General features: G+C 31.4%; 4 protein-coding genes across 5 annotated transcripts; all 4 read right to left on the bottom strand.

Annotated features, from left to right (window-relative positions):
* Window positions 1–217: 217 nt before the first annotated feature.
* LOC127263818 (methyl-CpG-binding domain-containing protein 2) lies at window positions 218–4,525 on the bottom strand. Of its 2 annotated transcripts, XM_051293053.1 has the most exons (6): window positions 4,312–4,525; window positions 2,254–2,821; window positions 2,125–2,178; window positions 1,650–1,843; window positions 646–822; window positions 218–456 (listed from the first exon to the last, which is right to left on the bottom strand). In XM_051293053.1, exons 2-5 carry the CDS (start codon window positions 2,808–2,810, stop codon window positions 653–655), a joined length of 975 nt encoding a protein of 324 aa, XP_051149010.1. In that variant the 5' UTR covers window positions 2,811–2,821; window positions 4,312–4,525; the 3' UTR covers window positions 218–456; window positions 646–652. The 2 variants fall into 2 exon arrangements, with proteins under 2 accessions (XP_051149010.1, XP_051149009.1); XM_051293052.1 differs by having other exon boundaries at window positions 218–822.
* A 6,888-nt stretch (window positions 4,526–11,413) lies between these two features.
* On the bottom strand, window positions 11,414–11,995 carry LOC127263411 (mitochondrial import receptor subunit TOM7-1). Its single transcript, XM_051292422.1, has one exon. It carries the CDS (start codon window positions 11,873–11,875, stop codon window positions 11,642–11,644), a length of 234 nt encoding a protein of 77 aa, XP_051148379.1. The 5' UTR covers window positions 11,876–11,995; the 3' UTR covers window positions 11,414–11,641.
* Window positions 11,996–16,245: 4,250 nt separating this feature from the next.
* Window positions 16,246–18,635, bottom strand: LOC127263580 (spermidine hydroxycinnamoyl transferase-like). The gene is made up of 2 exons (XM_051292684.1): window positions 18,631–18,635; window positions 16,246–17,644 (listed from the first exon to the last, which is right to left on the bottom strand). Exons 1-2 carry the CDS (start codon window positions 18,633–18,635, stop codon window positions 16,246–16,248), a joined length of 1,404 nt encoding a protein of 467 aa, XP_051148641.1.
* A 74-nt stretch (window positions 18,636–18,709) lies between these two features.
* On the bottom strand, window positions 18,710–20,101 carry LOC127263581 (spermidine hydroxycinnamoyl transferase-like). The gene has a single exon (XM_051292685.1). The coding sequence runs from the start codon at window positions 20,099–20,101 to the stop codon at window positions 18,710–18,712; it is 1,392 nt and encodes a 463-aa protein (XP_051148642.1).
* Window positions 20,102–21,595: the final 1,494 nt, after the last annotated feature.

Raw genomic sequence — 21,595 nt, forward strand, 5'->3', positions numbered from 1 at the left:
TACATTCACTTTACTTATAATTAAAAATAAATAGTATTTTTTTAGTAAAACGGACAAAACTAATAAAAATAATACATTAAATTCAACAGAGAAACTATAGTTCATATCCTATAACACCATACTGAATAAATCATTCAGCGCCATGCCACAGAACCCATATACTTCTAACGACATTTCAAAAAATAAATAAATAAATAGATAAATAAATTCTAGAAAATAAAAATGATAATCTACCAATATATATATATATATATATAAAATTTATGCGCAATACATTTCAACAAGCATCATAGAATAGAACTGAGCCTCCGCGCTCGGCAAAGTCTGTCAGAATCGACTGAAAAACTTCAGACAAGCGGCGAAAACATTAAAAAATCACGAGAGAATCGACTCTTTTTCGGCACCTATAGAACGGGAAGCGCTACATTTTCGAGCATCACAAAGTTTTCTTACTACCTATTTACAACAAATTAAAATAGTTTGTTAAAAATTTATACATTCTACGGGGCTGGCGGGCACGCGGACAAGTTTAGCATGCAAGTAACAAAATTGCAACGATATCACACTTCCTATTTTTTCGCCAAGTATAACGAGAAATTAAGAGATAAAGGATACTTTACTTGCTAGATCAAATGTCGGGACTACCTGGGATTCAGACAATGTGAGGATCCTGACCGTTGATCCCATTTTGGTTGTTGTCCGAAGCGCCATTTCTCCTGCGCTTTGTCGGGGTTTTCTTCTTGGAAGGGCGGGTCGAAGGCCCGGGTACACTAAGCTGCAAATCTGTGTCCACTTGGGGGCTCATCCAAGATATGGGTTTAACTGAAACATCGTAAATTCTTGCAATATCAATATTCGAACATGACGTAAATATAATTCACTTTTTCGAGTGTATAACAGAATGCCGTATGTAATGCTCCGCCCTCATAATAAACTAGGTCGTGTTCGGTTCGGGTTTTCACCATGAATTTTACTATTCACAAATTTTATTTTCTCCAAAAACATCAAATTTATATTATACTAAAAATCAATTTTTTACGTACAAAATCTCACATTAATTTATATTTATATCACATGAAATAATTGTTCAAATTCAAAATTTGACTATTCGAACCAAATCACCTGAACAAACACACCCCAAATCAAACTCCTTTCTTTTAAGGGTGTGTTTGTTTATGGGATTTTGCCAAAATCCTATTATTCATCAAATTTTTTCCTCCTAAAAATATCAAATCAAACACCTATTTTTTTTTATATTATACTAAAAATTAATTTTACATTCAAAGCATCAACGCCTATTTATATCACATCATATAACTATTACAATTCAAAATTTTTGCTATTCAAATCTCAACTCAAAATCCAAACCCTCGTACAAACACACCCTTAAAAATATTGTACTAAGGGTTTGTTTCTTTAACAAAAATTTTCCAACAAATTTTCCCAAAAACATTTAATATACTGCACACTCATATTTTCTATATTATCCACATAATTTCCTATAACTCACTTTAACAAAAAATTTTCAACAAACACATCCTAAAAATCAATTTAAATTAAAAACATAGAATCAATACCTATTTTATATCACATCAAACATCTATTCAAATTCAAAACTATTACTATTCAAAATCTAAATTCGTAGGTACCTTGAGCAGGGTCAAAAGATTCCGGCGTTCCATGATGATTGCCGTCTTGTTCGGGTTGTTCGGATGTGGCGCGAGTTGGAATTGGAGTTTGGCGTTTACGAACATAGTCCTCCCGCAAAGGTCGAGGTATTTGAAACGAAAACTTCGACAAGCTAATCCCTTCTTCTTTGTAACCCGGGTTCTCATCAAGGTACCTTCACAAATAGCACCGTAAAAAAATCCCAAATTGAAACAATAAGCATTAGCATCGAGAGGACTATTTGCTTAGATTAGATGAGAGTTTTTAGAGGTTTTTGGAATTTTGGAAATTTGAAAAAAAAGTAAAAATTAATATTTGATTTGATGTTTTGTGAGAGAAAAAGTGTATTTGATGTGATGTTTGAAAAATGAATAGTGCCAAATGAGTGAAAATTTGTAATATAAACAAAGCCTAATACTTTCGCCGCAGTAATATCATGTTTTGGGCAGATTTTACCTTTGAACTTCAACCATGGAACGCAGTCGCTTGCCCGATGGCGAAGCGTAGTACCTGCAAAACCTCAGACAGTAAAATAAAAGCTGGTAAAAGGTAAAAACTTTTTATTTTTAAGTATAAAAGACGTACACATCGGCAAACTTGCTGCTTCCTTCACTTCTGATCCTCAAAAGCCGTTGCCAGCCGGGCGGCGGTTGCGCGATGCTCGGTTTGTCGATGGCCCAAAGCCGACTTCCGTCTTGCGTTATATCGGGCGGATCGTTACACGAAATGTCGGGACGCCATTCTCGGCCGGTTTCACAGTAGAAGGGATGCTCCAAAATATGTTCTCGAATTTCCTCGTACTTTTCTTTGGTTGGAATCAGCCTCCATTTGAAACAATTTGCGCACTGAACGGTGAACGCCCCTACTGACGGCAGAACTCGATTCGGAAACGGAAACAGTCTCGAAGATGGAGATTGATAATTAACGGGGTCCTGGACCGTTCCGTTGGCACCGTTTACTGACGGGTCATAAAGAACCAACTGGTACCCGGAATCTTCCGTCTGATTTTCTACAGCCTCGGGGCTGCGTTTTTCGGACCCTCCGGCGGAATTCTCGTTTACACGATTTGGAGAATTGGTATCGACGTTTTTCCCATTCAACTTGATCGTAACTTTCAGTGACTTCATTGCAGTCTCCTCCATCGAGCAAAATCCTAAAATACAAACATTAAACCAAACCGTACACACAAAAAAACTCTCAACTCACATATAAAAGGCATTTAAAGATAAGATTATCTTCAACAAAAGCTAATCAATAGTAAACACTTAGGTTGCGTTCTTTTGTGAGTTTTGCCAAACGTTTTTACTATTCAGATTTTTTTTTTCCCTCTGAAAATATCACATCAAACAATTACTTTTTCTTTATTTATATTATACTACAAATTTATTTTACGTTCAAAACATCACATTAACTTTTATTTATATCACATCAAACAACTATTCAAATTCAACTTTTTACTATTCAAAAATCCAAACCCAAAAACTAAAGTGTTTGGAGGATTCTCTCCAAATTCTAATATTCATCAATTTTTTTCCCCAAAAATATTAAATCTAACACTTATTTTTTATTTTCTTATTATACTAAAATTCAATTTTACATTCAAAACATTACATCAATACCTATTTATATCACACCGTACAACTATTCCAATTCAAAATAATATTCAAATCTCAACAAGGTGACACTCTACCGCTGGGTTATATCCCTTCCCTGCCCCATAGAACTGACTAATCCTAAGTCAAAGTCAAAGGACTCAACGCCACTATTCTTGAACTCAAAATCCAAACATCCAAACAAACACACCCTTAGAAAACATTTTCCCACCATCAAAACACACTACATAATTAATCGTACGAATCAGAACAAAAACAAACACTTTTGACGGAGAAGATCGAGGCATCCATTGTTTCACAATCCATACAAATCAACGTCTGAAAAAATTACATTTCCTAATACTACACAAACACGAAAACACAACATTCGGATAAGATCACTCATGCCTATATACCACAATAGATGCAAAAGCAAACAGTTGTTACATTCAAACAATATGCACAACAAAACCCTTCAATATTATCATTAAGTAAAGAACCTCAAATGAATCATCCTCCCAAGAAATAACATGCAAATCTGCAATTACATTAGAAAATTACCCAAAAACTATGTTACATTACATATCCTATGCTTACACACAAATATAATTCCTACTATGTTTACATACTTCATCTACTTTGGAACTCTTCAGATGCAACATAGTTATACTTCAAACAGTTCATATACCAAAAGAAATTTATGAAATACATTAAAATACATGTATATCTATTTACCGAAAGCTATAATGATAAGATTCAATCCATCTCAGAACATATCTCCCAAATTCTCGTGCGTAAACTAAACTACAAAATCCATGGAAAATGGAGGCGAGCCAGGCGTGAAAACTCGCTACGAAAACCCTAGAACAGATGAAAGAAAATGCTATAATACGCAAAAACGCGGCGGAAATGGAACGGAGTCGATTGATTGATTTTTCTAGGGTTTATATTTTGAATTTTTGGGGGAATTGAGCGGAAATATAGATGCATCTATTCGGCATAAACAAAAGCAGTAAAGAGAAATCGAGAGTGAAAGTGAAAGAGAAATTACAGCGGCGGAAGAGATCCGAGCAGGCGGAGGACGATCAAGAGCAGATCTGGTGATCGGAGGACGCGGCGGGCGGGGCGAGTAGAATCGGAGGCGTTCGGAGAGCTTTTGGTGGCGATTTTGGGTTCTCACCCCATTGCAGTTGCAGACCTCGGCTGGGGTTGAGGTCGAGGTTTTCGTCTCCTCGTGAAGAGCGATGGGGAGAGAGAAGAGAGAGAAAAATGAGGGTAATAAATTAAAAATATATATATATATGTAATAAAATTTATATTTGTCCGATTTAATTATTAGTAGTATAATTTTATTACAAATTTTATATAATTTCTCTGTTTGTTCAAAGACGTACGGTTTGTTTTTATTTTTTTTATTTTTCGAAAACAAACTTTGTAAAAAAAAATTATTACACGCTCTTTTATATTATCTACACAAATCTAGAAAATATTATTTTCAACTATTTTTATAAAACAAATACATTTATATTTATTTTATTATTTATTTATTTTATGATAGTAAAAATTTATAATCACTACTTTTCTGTGTGTCAAACCGCCCATCAAACATAATAATTTACAAACTAAGCCTGAGAAAGAATGTTGAATTAATTGGGAACTGATGAAATAGAAAGTATAAAAAAAGAAATGTCAAAATTTTCTTAGATATTTCTAATAGCTAATAAAATATTATTTTGTTCGTTTCAATTGAAAATATATTTTTATTATTTTCATTTATTTTAAGAAAAAATACTCTATTCGTTCACGGATAAAGTATACATTTACTTTTGGCGCGGAGTTTAAAAAGTAATAGTATTTTAAATATAGTGGGTAGGTAAAAGTAGTGAAATGACATTTTTGCCCTTGTTTTTTTTTTTGTATAAAAGTAATGATGTGATGTAAAGTAAGAGTATTTGTAGAAAAAAAATAGGGTATTTAATGAAATGATTATTTTGTAATTGGACGTCCCAAAATAGAAATATGTATACTTTATAGCTGGACGGAGGGAGTATTAATTTATTATTATATTAAAAATAATTATATATTAATATCGAAATATTCTTTAATTTTTTATATAAATTACAAATATATTATTACAATACAATTTATTTATATATAAAATATAAAAATATCAAAATTATTTTATATATTTTTAATAACTAATAAAATATTATTATTTTTTAAAATATTATAAAATTCTAAATAATTTATTTGAATTAGGGCAAAAGAAACATTATTTCTAAATATACTTAGAAAAAGTACAATTGGCCGGAAAGGAAAGAGTATATATTTAGTTTTTAATAAATATATACCTATTTATATATGATAAATATCTTCAAAGTATTGGTTTGTGTTTCAATAACGTTCAATTTGCACAAGTTTTTATAAAAATATATAATTTTTAAATAAATATTAAATTTAAATATAATTTAAACAAAAATTCAAATAAAAATTCAATTGTTGATCAAAACCAAATAAATTCATATTTTATGAAAATAAAAAAATATTTAGTGTATTTTATTGGTATTTTTTCAGTTTAAAAAGTTATTTACATGTAATAAATATTTTATTAGAATTATTTTTATACTTTTAAATAAAGTTATAATCATTAAATATGAAATTGAAAATAATTGTGATATGACCGTATTTAAATAATAATATTCCAACAAAAATGGTATGCTATTGTTTAGTGTTTATATATATACACGAATTTTAAAATTTATTATTAAAGATATAAGGCGTGTTTTGACAATTAGTTGTTAGCTGTTAACTGATTCAATTAGCTGATAGCTGTTAGCTGATTCAATTAGTTGGTTTGACTAGCTGATTCGATTAGCTGTTTATATTAAAATATTTGGTAAAACAACTGTTTGATATTAGATGTTTATACGTAAAATGACAATTGAGGACATTTCTATTTTATTTTTGTTTCTGATATATTCGATTATGTTATTTTAAGTTTAGAATGTTTATAATTTTTTGTTATTAGTTATTGAAAATTGTAAAAGTGTTATAAAAGTATTTATTTTTATTAGAGTTAGATTTAAAAAAATAATATATTTTTATTAAAATATATAAATAGTTTTTTTTTTTATTGAAAATGATATAAAATATAAAATAATAAATTTTTTGTGTATATATTTATTATGTTGGTTATCGATTAGTTTATTATATTTATAATTTTCAATAAATTTAATTTATTTAATTTATTTTTAGTATAAAATTTATATAATGTAATTTTAATATAAAAATAAATTATTAATATTTATATTTTATATTTTATGTTGATTTTAATAAATTTATATATTTTACCATTAAAATAATTTATATATATAAATTAATTATTTTAAATTTATAAAAGTAAAACTATATTATAATAAAATATTCTAATATAATCAAAAATATATTTATTTGTATAAAATGCATAATAAATTTTTAAAGGTATATAAGGAATAAATTTTCTTTTTTTATAGAAAAAGCTATTTCAAAACCCCGGGTAAGTTAGCTTTTTAGAAATTAGTTTTTTGGGTCCAAAAAACTATTCCAAAAAGCTAATTTACCAAACACTTAAATTAGCTTTTTTACTGGTGAAACAGCTAAAAGCTGTTCAATAAGCTAAAAACTTTTCAAAAAGCTATTTGTCAAACATCTCCATAATAAAATATATAAAGTATTATTTTCTATTCATAGTTTTCACAGTATTTTACAATAAAAATAAGGGGTAAACTGTTTTTTTAGTCCCGTAACTGGACCCCCTTATCATTTTAATCTCGTAAGTGGAGCATGTCGCAAACTAGTCCCATAAGTGAAGAATTTTCGCTGTTTTAGTCCTCTGGCGCCGGAAATGCCCGCGTGGCTCGCCGGAGGTGACGTGTCCGCCAGGTGTCGCTGACCTGGCGGACACGTGGATTTTTATTTTTTTCTTAATTTTTTTAAAACTTATTTTTAATTTATTTTAAATTTTATTTGTATTTTTTTTTATTTTTTTATTTGTTACAATTAAAAAAATTGAAAAAAATGAAAAATAAAAAATAAATCTATGTATCCGCCAGGTGTCGCTGACCTTGGCGGACACGTCACCTCCGGCGAGCCACGCGGGCGTCTCCGGCGCCGGAGGACTAAAACAACGAAAAATTTTCACTTATGAGACTAGTTTGCGACAGGCTCCACTTACGAGACAAAAATGGTAAAGGGTCCAGTTACGGACTAAAAAAACAGTTTACCCTAAAAATAAACATTCTCCCCGTATATGGGATGTTTTTTATGTGTACTTTTTAAGTAAAATAAATTATAGTTTATATATAAAAATATTTTTTTATTAAAAATAATAACATTATAAATAATAATAAGTTTTTTTTTTCATAAATTGTTAGTATTTAATTATTTTAAAAAAAATATTAAATGAAAAATACTTATTTTTTATATAATAATTAAAATAATTTTATATTTAAAATATTAAATTAATATATATTTATATTTCATTAAATAATTATTTAAATTTAAAATTTTATTATTAAAAAATTGAAATACAAAAAATAGGCTATGTCTTAGTGTTTTAATTTGAATTAGTTTTTATGTAAGATGAAAATGATAATATAAAAAATAATATTATTTTTGTCATTTATAAAATTTATATTTGCTTTATGAGTGTTAATTTTAAATATTAATTATTAATTGTTATAATAAAATATAATATAAATTAAGAGAAATGAGAATAATATTTTTACTAATGTTTTATAATACAAATATAATGATATTTATATAAAAAATTACATAAATATAAAAATATCTTTAATATTAAATATAATGATATAAAAAGTAAATATAAAATTATTAAATGAATGGAGATAAATATTTTATATTGAAACATTAATTTTTTATAAAAACAATAAAATACTTCATCTGTCTGTGGGTCATTTTACTTAATATTTAAAATATTCTTATATTTGTATAATTTTTTTTACAAATATTTTATTAATATTATAAGACAGTAATTGAAGTATTTTTGTAATTTTTTATTAACTTGTACTCAATTTTGATATAATAATTAAAATTCAAATATCAAATTAAAAAATAAATAAAATCATTAGGGGCGAAAGGAAATAGTATATATTATTGATATTATATAAATATATATAAATTTTTATAATATTCATCGAAAATAAATAATTTGTTGGGTCAACAAACAAACTCACCCAACGAAAACGACCCACCCATGTAATTACAAAGATCACCTACCGTGGTTTAGATGCCATTAGGTCAAAATTGAATGTTCATAAATGCTTAAACTTTAGTGTTACTATCCTTACAAGACCGGAGGACGGCGTTTTCGGTGTTATTTGGAATTATATCATATATTGTCAGAATATATATACTATATAAAATTACATTATGTGTTATAATATATCACATATGACTCGACTATTGGACCTAGTTTTCAGAGTATAAGATTCGATCGAAGGTTTACCCGATGCGTATTTTCAAATAGCGATTTTGGGTTCTCGTGTCATAAAAATATATATATATATATATACACATGTGGTTATTTGTTTTAATTAGACATAGTGACTAGATCACATCAATATTATACTGATTTGATTAAATCAACATTGAAATTGAAAAGAAGTTGAGAGTTTTGGATGAAATTTAAATTTAGCATCTTAAATTATGATATAATATATATATATATATATTTAATTAAAAGTAAATTAAATTTACGTTTTGAATATGAATGTCTATATAGTAACATAATAAATATTCTATTCTCTTATAAAAAATTAAGAATTCGAACACAAATATTATACTCTATCTGTTCCAATAGAATTATTTTGTTTTTTTATTTTTCGTCCGTTTCAAAACAATTGTCTTGTTTTCTTATTTAGTAATCGTGATTACACTTTATAACATAATTATTCATATTTTTCCAAACTATCCATAATTATTACTTTAACCTACTTTTTAAAACCATTCAAAAAAACAAAGGTATTTTAGTCTTTTACCTTCTACTTTATACCAACTTTGAATTATTCCTTAATTCTCGTGTCCACTCCCAATAAGACATCTTTTCCGGGACGGGGGAATATTTTTTTTATGTTATTAAAAATTTTTTTATACCTAATATAAAAAACACAAAAACAAAGTGGACAGATTCATTAGTTTTTTTTTGAGTATATAAAAAATACTATTTAAATCAAAATTTAAATCTACAGAAAATATGTATCTTCTTAGAAGGTTTATTGGGGTTGTTTTTTCGGTAATTCTCTTATAGCTAGGGACATTTTTTTCGTGTTGTTTTTTTTGTGCCGGGTAGAAGTTTGGTTGTCAATAGGATTTGAACTCATAATCCCTTAGGCGAGATCGATAACATGATTTGAATATATGATCTTACGGTCAAAATTCACAGGGTAGGCTATTGAGCTCGGCCAAATACATCTTCCCCAACCAAGAGAAATACTTTTTGAATGATGCATTTGAAAATAAAATGACCCATTATCAGTTAGTATTTCTTATACTACAAAAATTCTATTGAAATTAAACAAGATTTGTTCACTTATTTTTTGGCGACATTATTCTACATAAATATTATAAAAAATATAATATATACATTTTACTTTTTTAAATTTCTGACACATCTCTATATCTAACATAAAATACATATTCATCTAAAAATACAAAATGAAAGACACCCACAATAAGACCCTAATTGAACTAACAAAATAAATATCAGACCACAATAATCAATCCTAAAAAAAATAAAAAATAAAAAAATGAAGATTTTTAAAAAAAAAAAACTGAAGAAGGAACCAAACTATCGATCTGAAAATAGTAACCCTATGGTTACACTATTTCCTCTACAATTCCCAATAAAAATACACTATTTTATTTCTCACAAAATATCACTTCGAAATATTATTTAAACAAAAATTCAAATCTAACACTCTATTTCAAACCAAAATCAATAATAAGAATAAAAAATATATTTTATGCCATCAAATAAATATGAAATGTGCTAAGCCATAAGCCCCAATTTGGTTGAAAAAAATTGAGTTAAATGTATTTCAAATAACTTCATCAAATGTTTTGTTGAATTTTAGAACTCCATAGTTATTGTAGATTTTAAATTTATCTCCTTCAATATTTCAAATACTCTTTTTTCGTTTCAAATACTTTCCTATAACCAAAAGGGAGTTTAATCATGAAGTATACAAAACATATAATTTAAAAATCGATTCATTTAAAATCTAACCACAAAATCCATATCCATCCAACCAAACGAGACCTAAAATCCTTAAACATGATCAAGAAAAAGGGAATCTAGGCATAGAACAACATTGCATAATTCATGAACTTACTGAATTATATGTATGCATGTCTGTCCTATCACAAGCCAGCCTAAGATCAAATATCATGACCTGTATCAACAAAATAGCTTCCATCGATTCGCTGCATTGAGCAGAGCAACTTGTTAGCGAACACAAACACAACCTGCTATGAAAACTATATACATCTAGCCGAGATATACAATGAACAGAGAGGACTCGCGAAAGCCAACTTGGATAAACTTTTCGACTAAACAAAAAGTTCCATAATGTAGATGTTAACATAAAAGACATGCCCCGTAACATTAAGCTTGAAAACCCACTACATTATCGTCAACCAAAAAAGAAAGTTATCGATCTAAATGAACAATTATCAAAAAATAAACCGTTTATGAGAGCTCTACTTGCAAATTACAGGATCCCTTATAGGCAAGTTACTCAGAAATTCGATAATAAGCAGAATCAACCCTACAATTCCATGGAAACGCCGATGCAATCAATTAGATGGACTCAACATTAGTGTAAAATCTTAATGAAGGTAACAAATTGTAAACAAGATCAATACAAAGCGATGCAATTTTAAAAGGCTAAAACTCACTAGTCACCATTATACTAAACCTTAGCTTTCAAAAAAACATTCATATTCGAAGATGTCTATTCGAAAGCAACAACACAAGAAAAAAAGCAGCATTTACACACATAAATCCAGCTAATCCAACAATCAACTTACAAGAATGATTAACATTTACCTAACAACAAAATTTTGAAATCAAGAGATTGAATTTGGATTCATGATTCATCACAAAATAAAACACCTATAACCAAAATGCATATAATTTATCAAGCAAATGTCACATAATCAGAGCATATATCGAACACTAACAGACGGAAATTGAACCATCCTTACATAGATATATAAATAAAGGAGTTGCAGATCATTTTCCCTAACTGCAATTTCGACGCAGAGACATAAATAATGTAAAAGGACTAAACCAGAACGATCCGATATGAAATCCCCAATTTCTACACGGGGCTCAGCAGCTGCGAGAGAGAGGGCTTCGGCTCGGAATTCATGCCAATAATGATGATCATCGGTATGAAGCCATAGTGAGTGATGACCTTCGCCTTCTTCATCGTCCAGGTGCTCCACTCCTTGACGAACTTGGACGCGGCGGCCAGGGACCCCTCATCGTCGTCCGGCGCCTGCAACTTCTTCACCTTCCCTTTCCCCGGTTTCAGAGAAATTCTTGAAGACATATCTCCGCCGCTCCCGATCCGATCTGATTTTTGATCCGCCGCCGCGCTTCCCTCCGAGTTATTCCTGAGTTCACCACCGGAATTGAAATGAGAATCGAAGTTTGAATGCCCTAGAAGACGCAGAGGAGATTTTGTGCTCGGGGCAACATGTGAATAGACAGTAATGTCCTCACTCGTGTATTATTATTATTATTATTATTATTATTATGGAGTATATATATATTTTTTTTTCCGATAAAATTTGAATTTTTTTTTTTTTTTTTTTATTGAAATAGAAAATTATATGATGTTTTATGTGTGCATTTAATTTGAAAGTTTAAATTTTAATTGAAATAATATTTCGTTGAAAAATACTTCATCCATCCTACTTTTGTGTTTAATTGATTGTAGCTAAGAAAATTTAGGTAAAATAATTAATAAATAATTAAGATATGTATTAGTAAAAATAATTATTGTATAATAAAAATATTTATAAATTAATATAAAAATAACTAAATAGTATAATTAAAATTAAAAAATATAAATTATAAAAATTTAAAATGTGATTAAAGTGTAAATTATATTTCCAAATGACAAATAAGGTAAGACATAATAGAAATATAAACAGTGGACTAACACTGTGAGATAAAGAGAATATATGTTTTTAAATTCATTTGTTCCATCAATGTATCTTTTTGAAATTTTATAATAAATTAAAAAATTATACTCCCTTTGTTCCATAAATATAATTTTAATTAGATTGAACACGAGATTTAAGGAATATTGATATTACAAGGGCAGTGAGTAAAAAGGTATGAATAAAAGACTTTTTTGCCCTTGTAAGTATATTAGTGTAAAAAATAGTGGCAATTGTGTAATAAAAATGAAAAAATATGGATAGTTTTATGGTGATACAGTTATTTATTGAAATAAAACTATTGTTTTAAGATGAACAAAAATGATAAACAAGACTATTGTATTGGGACAGAAAAAATAATATTTTATTAGTTAGATAAAGTGTGTAAGATATTTTTAATATATCTGTAATTTAAATAATAATTAAAAATATTTTAATATTAATATATAATCATTTTTACTAAAATAAAATAAAATACTAAAAAAATAAGTAATAAAGACCTCTGACCTAGGTGAAGAAGCCTCTTCTACAAGGGCATTAGCGAGAAACCCCCGCGTCATTACTTATTATAAAAAACAAATTGAAAAATATGATGTGGAAATAAGGGCAGGAGAGCACCTAGCTCTACCCAGCAACTCTGGTATTGATTTGCTATCATTAATATTGTCACATTGGGGCACATGGCAAATTTTTTTTAATATATATATATTTTTATATTTTATTTAAATTATATGTAATAATATTTTTATATTATATAAAATTTTATTTTTTATAAAATAATATCAATATTAAATATATATATTTTAATTAAATATAATTTATTTATTATGATAAATAAATATTGACATATTTTTATTTAATAAATTTTTTATTAAATATAATTAATTAATAATATTATTAATAATAATTTAATTTTTAATAAATTAATTAAAATAAATATAATCACTAATTGTATTTTAGAAAGAAAATTTTAAAATAAGAACATAATAATAATAATAATCATATTAATAAATATTTGTTACAATTTATAAACTAATTATAAATAAATAAATATGTATATTAGATAAATTATTATTACTTAAATTATTTTAAAAATTGATAATTTAATAATATAGAGATAAGAGAAATGAAAATTTGTGAAAAAGGTAAAACAACAAAAAAATCCCCCGTAGTTTACCGAATGCTGAAAATCCCCCGTAGTCCTAAAATTCCAAAAAACCTACTCGTGGTTTGTAAAACGTTGCACACTCTTACCCCCTTTAAATCACACTGACGCCGTTAAATTTTAGCCTTATCAGACCGTTATGCCCTTGAGCATTTTCCTTCTTCTCTTCTCTGCAACTTCTTTCTTCTATCTTCTTTTCTTCCCCAAATTCTTCTTCACACATATTTTTTCTCAATTTTTCTCTTCTTCTTTTCCAATTCTTTTTCAGGCCATAGCAGTTCCACCCGCTTCTTTCTTTTTTTTTTTTCTTTTTCCTCAAATTTTATCTTCTTATTCTCCAATTTTTTTCAAGCCATAACAGTTCGACCTACTTTTTTCTTTTTTTCTTTTTTCCCCAAATTTTTTTTCTTCTTCTTTATCACCAATTGTTATTTGAAGAATGAAGAATTGGAAACGAATAAGAAAAGAAAGAAAATGACGGGCAAAAGCGGCTGGAGCAGGAAGAAGTAAGGAAAAAAAGAAAGAGAATAAAAAAGATACTGGAAAGAAGAAAGGAGAAAGAAGGGCTGGATATCATTTTTTTTTTCTCCAAGTTTTTTTTCTTTCTCTATCTCTTTTTCCTCAATTTTCTTTCTTTTTTTATTTTTCCTCCCCAATTCTTTCGTACACGATTGCAACAAGCAGCAAATTATTTCTTTTTTCTTAGATTAATTTCAAATTTTGATGTCAAATTGAAATTTTAGGTTTCTGAGTTTGGTAAAAACAGAAGAAGAAGTATTTATGGGTCTGGTAAAACAAGCATTCTCATCTCCATCTCCATGTCCGGTCAATTAATTGTGATAAATTTGGGATTGGTTTAAAATTTACGTTGTGTTTAGGGGATTTAAAATGAAAAAAAAAATGGATTGAGATAAAATTCTAGAAGTATGCAGAAGAATAAGAAAGAAAAAGAATAAGGAAGAAGAAGAACGAGGAAGAAGTGGTTGTAAAAAGTAGTCATTAGGGTATTTTGGTAATTTTATACAGAAATATATCACTCTATGGACCAAAAATCGCATTCCAGGCGTGTGATATACAACTTCCGTTAAATCCAAATGGAGGGGGGATTTTTCGCAACATTTTAGAAACCACAGGGGGGTTTTCAGCAATTTCGGGAAACCACAGGGGATTTTTTTGCTATTTTGCCTTGTGAAAATGAATTTCTTTGATGTGAGTATAAAATGAAATGTGTTTCTCCGATTACGTGTAAAAGAAGAGAGAGATGGAAGAAACACATGTTGGATTTTATTGATGCAGATGGCCTAAGCACTTTAAAGCTACCGATCTTTGATCCTGTGACATCATTATCTCCTTTTTACATTCAAGTTCCGATCCTCAAAAATGGGTATGACGTTGCCAATTTGTAGATCAATCTAAATTAAAAAAAGAAAGAAAAAATCTTTCTACAAAATAGATACGCTTTGGTAGTATCTTTGATTGTCAACATAATATTTTTAAACATAATACTCCATATATTCCATAAATATAGTTTTAATTGGGTTGAACACGAGATTTAAGAAATATTATTATTCTATTGGTAGTCGGTAAAAAATATGGATAAAAAGATTTTTTTGTCCTTGTAAGTGTATAAAAAGATTTTTTTGTCCTTGTAAGTGTATAAAAAGATTTTTTTGTCCTTGTAAGTGTATTAGTGTAAAAAGTAGTGGCAATTGTGTAATAAAAATGAAAAAGTAATAATAGTTTTATGGTGATATGGTTATTTATGGAAATAAGACTATTGTTTTGGGACGGACAAAAATAATTAATAAGATTATTGTATTGAAACGAAAGAAGTATGACGTTTTCGAAATAGGTGATACACTATTACTCGAAGTTCTATCAAACAAAATGAGAGAATGAGAGAAGAGATGATTGCATTGACGTAATTTAGAATGATGGTGTGCCTCTTTAGGCACCTCCACCTATGCGAGAGTAATTACCTAAAATTATATCATATACGGTTAAAATATGTAATGAATATTATATTTTCATGCACTGTCGTATAAATGTTACTGTCTGTTTTATATACATGTGTTGAATTGATTCAAATAAATACCATATTAATTTGATCTGATTTGACCTGATCAATATCCAGAACCGAAACAATATACTCTTTTCATCCCAAAAGAGTTATCTTGTTTTTCCATTTTTGTTTGTATCAAAACAATTGTCTTATTTTCTTATTTAGTAACAGTGGTCTATACTTTATAATAAAATTATTTATACTTTTCCAAACTACCCATAATCATTACTCTAACATATTTTAAAAATTTTTCAAAAAGCAAAAATATTATAGTCTTTTACATTGTATTTTATACCTACTTTTAATTAAGTATTATTATTTCTTAATTTTTGTAACAACTTTCCAACAAAAACATCTTTTTTGGAAGGACAAGTATAACATATATTCAAGTTTTAACCCACTTAAGCACTAACCAACATCAGTCACTAGAGAGCACAATCAATTAACTAATTTCTTCCATTCTTAGTACATCTCATACTATTATTATTATTACACCGTCACCGGCGGGTATCACTAACGAATTTCTGTCACAGTCGTGAGTTAAGGGGAAGGTCCTCATAAAATAATTTCTTAAAATCCTCCATGCATGCAACCTGAAGGCATAATCCTACCATCACTGACCCGTCACCGTCACCGTCACCGCCGGATATCACTAGCGAATTCCCATCACAGTCGTCGCCCCCGGGGCCCATGGAAATCTCCTTCCCCCACCCGAAATCGAGTCCATGGAGCGGGAGGCCCAGCCAGCTGGTCACCCGGAGATTCGGGTTCCCATAGAAGGTCCCGCCGTTAGTCCCGGGAGCTTTTATATCCTGAAGCTGCGAAAAGTCCTTCATACCCTTCAAATAATCAATCATTGACTCCACATAATCTTCAGTCACCATGTCAATTGCCTCCCTTACACGCGCCGCCGCATGCCCTAGCGGCGCCGCTGTGATCTCCCCCGACCGTCCCTTTGCGAAAACGTCCACAATCGCATTCCCGAAATACTTTCTCGGCGGCGGTGGCAGGCGGCGCACGTGCTTCCGTACGTTCACGCAGATCCTGACCGCCGTCGGCTGCGCCGCCGCGTGGCGGCGGGCCTTGCAGGCGCACTGCCACATATGGGCGACGATGGATTCATACTTTGTGTAAGGCCTTTTCACGGCGGCGCTGCCGCCGTCCACACGACTTCGATTCGCCTCCCGCTTAAGATCCTCCACCTGCGCCGCCGTCAGTTTCAGCAGCGCCACCGTCGTCTCCTTCCCCCGTTCTCCGGCGTCGTTAATTTCTCCGATCACCACCGGCTGCGGGTCGAACGTATCGTGCACGAACTCCGACCGCCGCCCAGACGCCGCCGGTCGCTCCCCGGCCCGCAAGAACCGCCGGTCGAGAACCGGCGGTGGACCGGTCGGCGCGCCGCGCGCCAGCGCCGCCCATTCAGATAGAAAATGAAGGTTGCTCGTGCCGTCGACCGCCACGTGTGAAACATTCCAGCTCAGGCTAACGCCGCCGCACCGGAATTTCGTGATCTGCACGAGGAGAATCGGAATTTCCGGCAATGGAGTCGAATAATTTACCTGAGGAACCAAATGGGAATATTCCGGCGGATCGGAATCTCGGATGTCGTCGAGGGTGGCGGCGCACTCCACCTCGGTCAGCTGCACGCCGACGCCGTTGCAGTCGAGCTCGAGCCGGGAGCCGGGCAGCCAGCGGAGGCGGCCGGCGAGCGGGTAGAATATCACGAGCGCCTTGCTGAGGGAGCTCCGGAGGGTTTCGAAGATCCGGCGCGGCGGCGCCGCCCAATCTTGAGGAGGTCTGTAATAGTATATCGTCGGAGTGTGGCCGAATACGCCGATCTGGTCTAATTCCGACAGCGGCATGGAGCCGCTCCATGTCGGCTCGGCTGGCTGAACTAAGCAAGAATTTCTCACGACAAATTTCATTCTTATTAATTACTATTATTAATTAATTTATTTATTTTGTATGATTATTTATTTTGTTATTTTATTAGGGTTTGGTGCAAAATCATATGTATTTATAGATCGTGTTTGTGAGGGGATTATAGTCCTTTTTTTCTTTTGCTGTTTTTAACATGTTTTTTATATTTAAAATTTGATTATATTAAAATGTTTTAGATATTTAGTTTATTATTTAAATATAATTTTTGTTATTTAGATTAGATCATTATAATTTGCTTATATATATCCGATTATATTATTATAATTTGATTATATGTACTAGATGATATTATTATATGAATTTATTACACGTATTTGTAGGTTTCATTATCAACAACAAACAATATCTATAGGGTAGATTATGTTCTTTTAGTATTTAACAATTTTAGTGTTTTTATTACTCTCTTTCTTTGTACTAAAATATTTATTTATTTTATATTAGTTACTATAAACTTTTAGATGCATTTTTTACTCAAAATTTTTCAAATTTTAATCATGCGGTTTCAAAAAAAAGAAATACTCCATCCGTCCCTTGCCAAATGGGTTATTTGGAATTTTGTAATAAATTAAAAAATAGTAGTATTTTATTGGTTAGCGAAAGTATATAAAAGATTTTTACATTTTTATCATTTGACTTTTTGTGTTAATTAATTGTATGTGTAATAATATTTTTGTAATTTAAATAAAAATTAAGGATATGATTACTTTTTCTAAAATAAAAAAATACTTTAAAATAAAATGAACAAAAATGGTAAACAAAAGTATTTTGAATTGGGACGGAGAGTGTACATTTATTTTTTTTCTCAAAGAACATCTATCAATATATTATTTAATATCGAATACAAATCAAATCACTCTCAAAGTTTTCACAAAAAAAAAAAAAAAAACACATCAAAATTTTGAACTTAAAGGTACTATGCTCTCAAGAACACTTTACCATACATATTCTAGCATCTTTTTAATTTCTCAAACAACATCTACTGCCAAATAAATAAAGAAAACAAAATCAGTGATCTTTTTGTCACCGCCGGGTATCACTAGCAAATCTCCGTCACAGTCGTGAGTTAAAAGGGAGGTCTTCGTAAAATACTTTCTTAAAATCCTCCATGCATGCAACCTGAAGGCACACTGCTACCGTCACTGACCCGTCACCGTCACTGCTGGGTATCACTAGTAAATCCCCGTCACAGTCGTGGGCCCCGGGGCCCATGAAAATCTCCTTCCCCCACCCGAAATCGAGTCCATGGAGCGGGAGGCCCAACCAGCTGATAAACCTAAGATTCGGGTTGCCATAGAAGGCCCCGTCATTAGTCCCAGGACCTTTTAAATCCTGAAGCTGTGAAAAGTCCTCTATACCCTTCCAATAGTCAATCATTGACTCCACATAATCTCCTGTCACGGAGTCGATTGCCTCCCTTATAAGCGCCGCCGCATGCCCCAGCGGCGCCGCCGTGATCTCCCCCGACCGGCCCCTTGCGAAAACGTCCATCACCCCGTTTCCGAAGAACTTCCGCGGCGGCGGTGGCAGGCGGTGGAAGTGCTTTCTCACGTCCATGCAAATCTCCAGCGTCGTCGGCTGCGCCGCCGCGTGGCGGCGGGCCTTGGAGGCGCACCGCCAGATATGGCCGCCGATGGATTCGAACTTTGTGTAAGGCCTTTTCACGGCGGCGCCGCCGCCGTCTGTACGAGTTCGATTCGCCTCCCGCTTAAGATTCTCCACCTGCGCCGCCGTCAGCTTCAGCCGCGCCACCGCCGTCTCCTTCCTCCGTTCTCCGGCGTCGCTCGTTTCTCCGATCAAAACCGGCGGCGGGTCGAACAATTCGCGCCCGAAATCCGACCGCCGCCCCGACGCCGCAGGCTCCCCGGCCCGCAAGAACCGCCGATCTAGAACCGGCGGCGGGCCGGCCGCCGCGCCGCGCGCCAGGGCCGCCCATTCAAATAGAAAATGAAGCATGCTCTGGCCGTCGGCCACCACGTGCGACGTGTTGCAGGTCAGGCTGACGCCGCCGCACCGGAATTTCGTAATCTGCACGAGGAGAATCGGAATTTCCGCCATTGGAGTGGAATAATTTACCTGAGGAATCAAATCGGCATATTCCGGCGACGGAGAGAAATCTCCGAGGTCGTCCAGCGTGGCGCCGGACTCCGCCTCGATCAGCCGCGCGCCGCCGGCGTTGCAGTCGAGCTCCAGCCGCGAGCCGGGCAGCCAGCGCAGGCGGCCGGCGAGCGGGTAGAATATCACCAGCGCCTTGCTGAGGGAGCTCCGGAGGGTTTCGAAGATCCGGCGCGGCGGCGCCGCCCAATCCTGAGGAGGTCTGTAGACGTATATTGACGGAGTGTGGCTGAGTACGCCGAGCTGGTCGATTTCCGACAGCGGCATTGAGCCGCTCCATGTCGGCTCGGCTGGCTGAACTAAGCAAGAATTTCTCACGGCGACTTTCATTTTTATGTATTTATTTACTATATTAATTATGTTGTGGTAATAAGATCAGGTGCAAAATCCTCGGTATTTATAGTCGTCTTTTGGGAATTAAATTTTTATTATCTATATTAGATTCCACTAATTTTATAATATCAATGGGATTATATTATTATAATTTAGTTACATGTATCGTATTATATTACTATATATTATAAAAATTTTATTCAACCACAATATATATATATTTCCACTTCCTTTCTTCCTTAATCATTTATCCATTTTTTTTTATTTTGATATGTTCCGTAAAAAATACTCCTCTCGTCCCATAACAAAATATCCATTTTTCCATTTTAATTCGTCACATAACAAAGTATTCATTTCATTTTTTAGTAACTGTTCTGTCTATCTAACATCACCCATACTAATAAGATTATTTTAGTCATTTTGACTTTATTCTTACTATATCCCAATATAATACTAATATTTCTAAAATTACTTGAAAAAACAAATGGATACTTAATTCTGGGATCAAGAGTATTTATTTTCTTTTTAGTAATGGTATTATTTACCTAACATTACAAATATCTTTCTAATTTAAATATATTACACAAATATCATTACTTTTATATTATACGATACTAATAAAATTAGTTTAGTTTTTTTCCTTTTATTTTTATCGCATCTCAATATAATATTAATATATTTAAAACTCCTTGAAAAAAAAACAAATTGATAGATAAAAATGGGACGGAGGGAATATTAAATAAATAATAGTCAATTTGTCACTATTATTTCTACTTATCACACCGTATTTTTATCAGTTCTTTACTAAATTTTCTATAATACCTTATTTTATTTTTTACTTACCTCATTTTTAAATTAAAATATCATTATATTTTAATTTTCATACCGAAATAAAATGGCATAATTAGTGCATGCAAGGAAGTATTATTTTAACCTCTTTATACTTTCTTTTCCACTAACATTATTTCTTTATGCATTTTTTGCCTATAAAATTATATCCAATTCATTTAGGGTGTGATTGTCTGGGAGTTTGAATTTTGAGTTGGGATTTGAATATTAAAAATTTTGAATTTAAATTTATTTCTTCGAACCCAAAAAAGTTACATAATTTTATCTACAAAGAATTACTCTCTGTCATTCAATTATGTACTTATTTGATCAATCATAAATTTTTAAAAATATGAACTTTTATTTTTCAAGAAAAAAATAAGTTAAAAAAATAATTTTTTTTAGTGAAAAAAAAATAAAAATAAATTTAGATGACAATAAATAAATAAATTAAATAACAGATAGAGTATTTTTGAAACTTCTGCAAATTGTAACATGATAGGAGACCATCTCTAATGTTGTGAATTTGTATTTAGATTGATAAGCTTTGACTAATAATAGCTCTTAAACAAAAATATAATAATTAATGAAAATAAAATTCAAATAAAAAAAAATAAAAATTAAAATAATATTCCATTCCTTTCATTTATCATATTTATTTTT

The sequence above is a fragment of the Andrographis paniculata genome, unplaced genomic scaffold (genome assembly GCF_009805555.1).
Source record: "Andrographis paniculata isolate CXL003 unplaced genomic scaffold, ASM980555v1 Contig69END, whole genome shotgun sequence".
Taxonomy (NCBI): Eukaryota; Viridiplantae; Streptophyta; class Magnoliopsida; order Lamiales; family Acanthaceae; genus Andrographis; species Andrographis paniculata.

Bases quoted from the DNA above. Each gene is read 5' to 3' on its own strand.
- LOC127263818 (XM_051293053.1), bottom strand. From the start codon at position 2,810: ATGGAGGAGACTGCAATGAAGTCACTGAAAGTTACGATCAAGTTGAAT. The intron at 2,179-2,253 runs GTACGTCTTTTA...GAGGTTTTGCAG, and splicing joins AGCAGCAAGTTTGCCGATGT to GTACTACGCTTCGCCATCGG. The intron at 823-1,649 runs GTACCTACGAAT...ACGATGTTTCAG, and splicing joins ATCTTTTGACCCTGCTCAAG to TTAAACCCATATCTTGGATG.
- LOC127263411 (XM_051292422.1), bottom strand. From the start codon at position 11,875: ATGTCTTCAAGAATTTCTCTGAAACCGGGGAAAGGGAAGGTGAAGAAG.
- LOC127263581 (XM_051292685.1), bottom strand. From the start codon at position 20,101: ATGAAAGTCGCCGTGAGAAATTCTTGCTTAGTTCAGCCAGCCGAGCCG.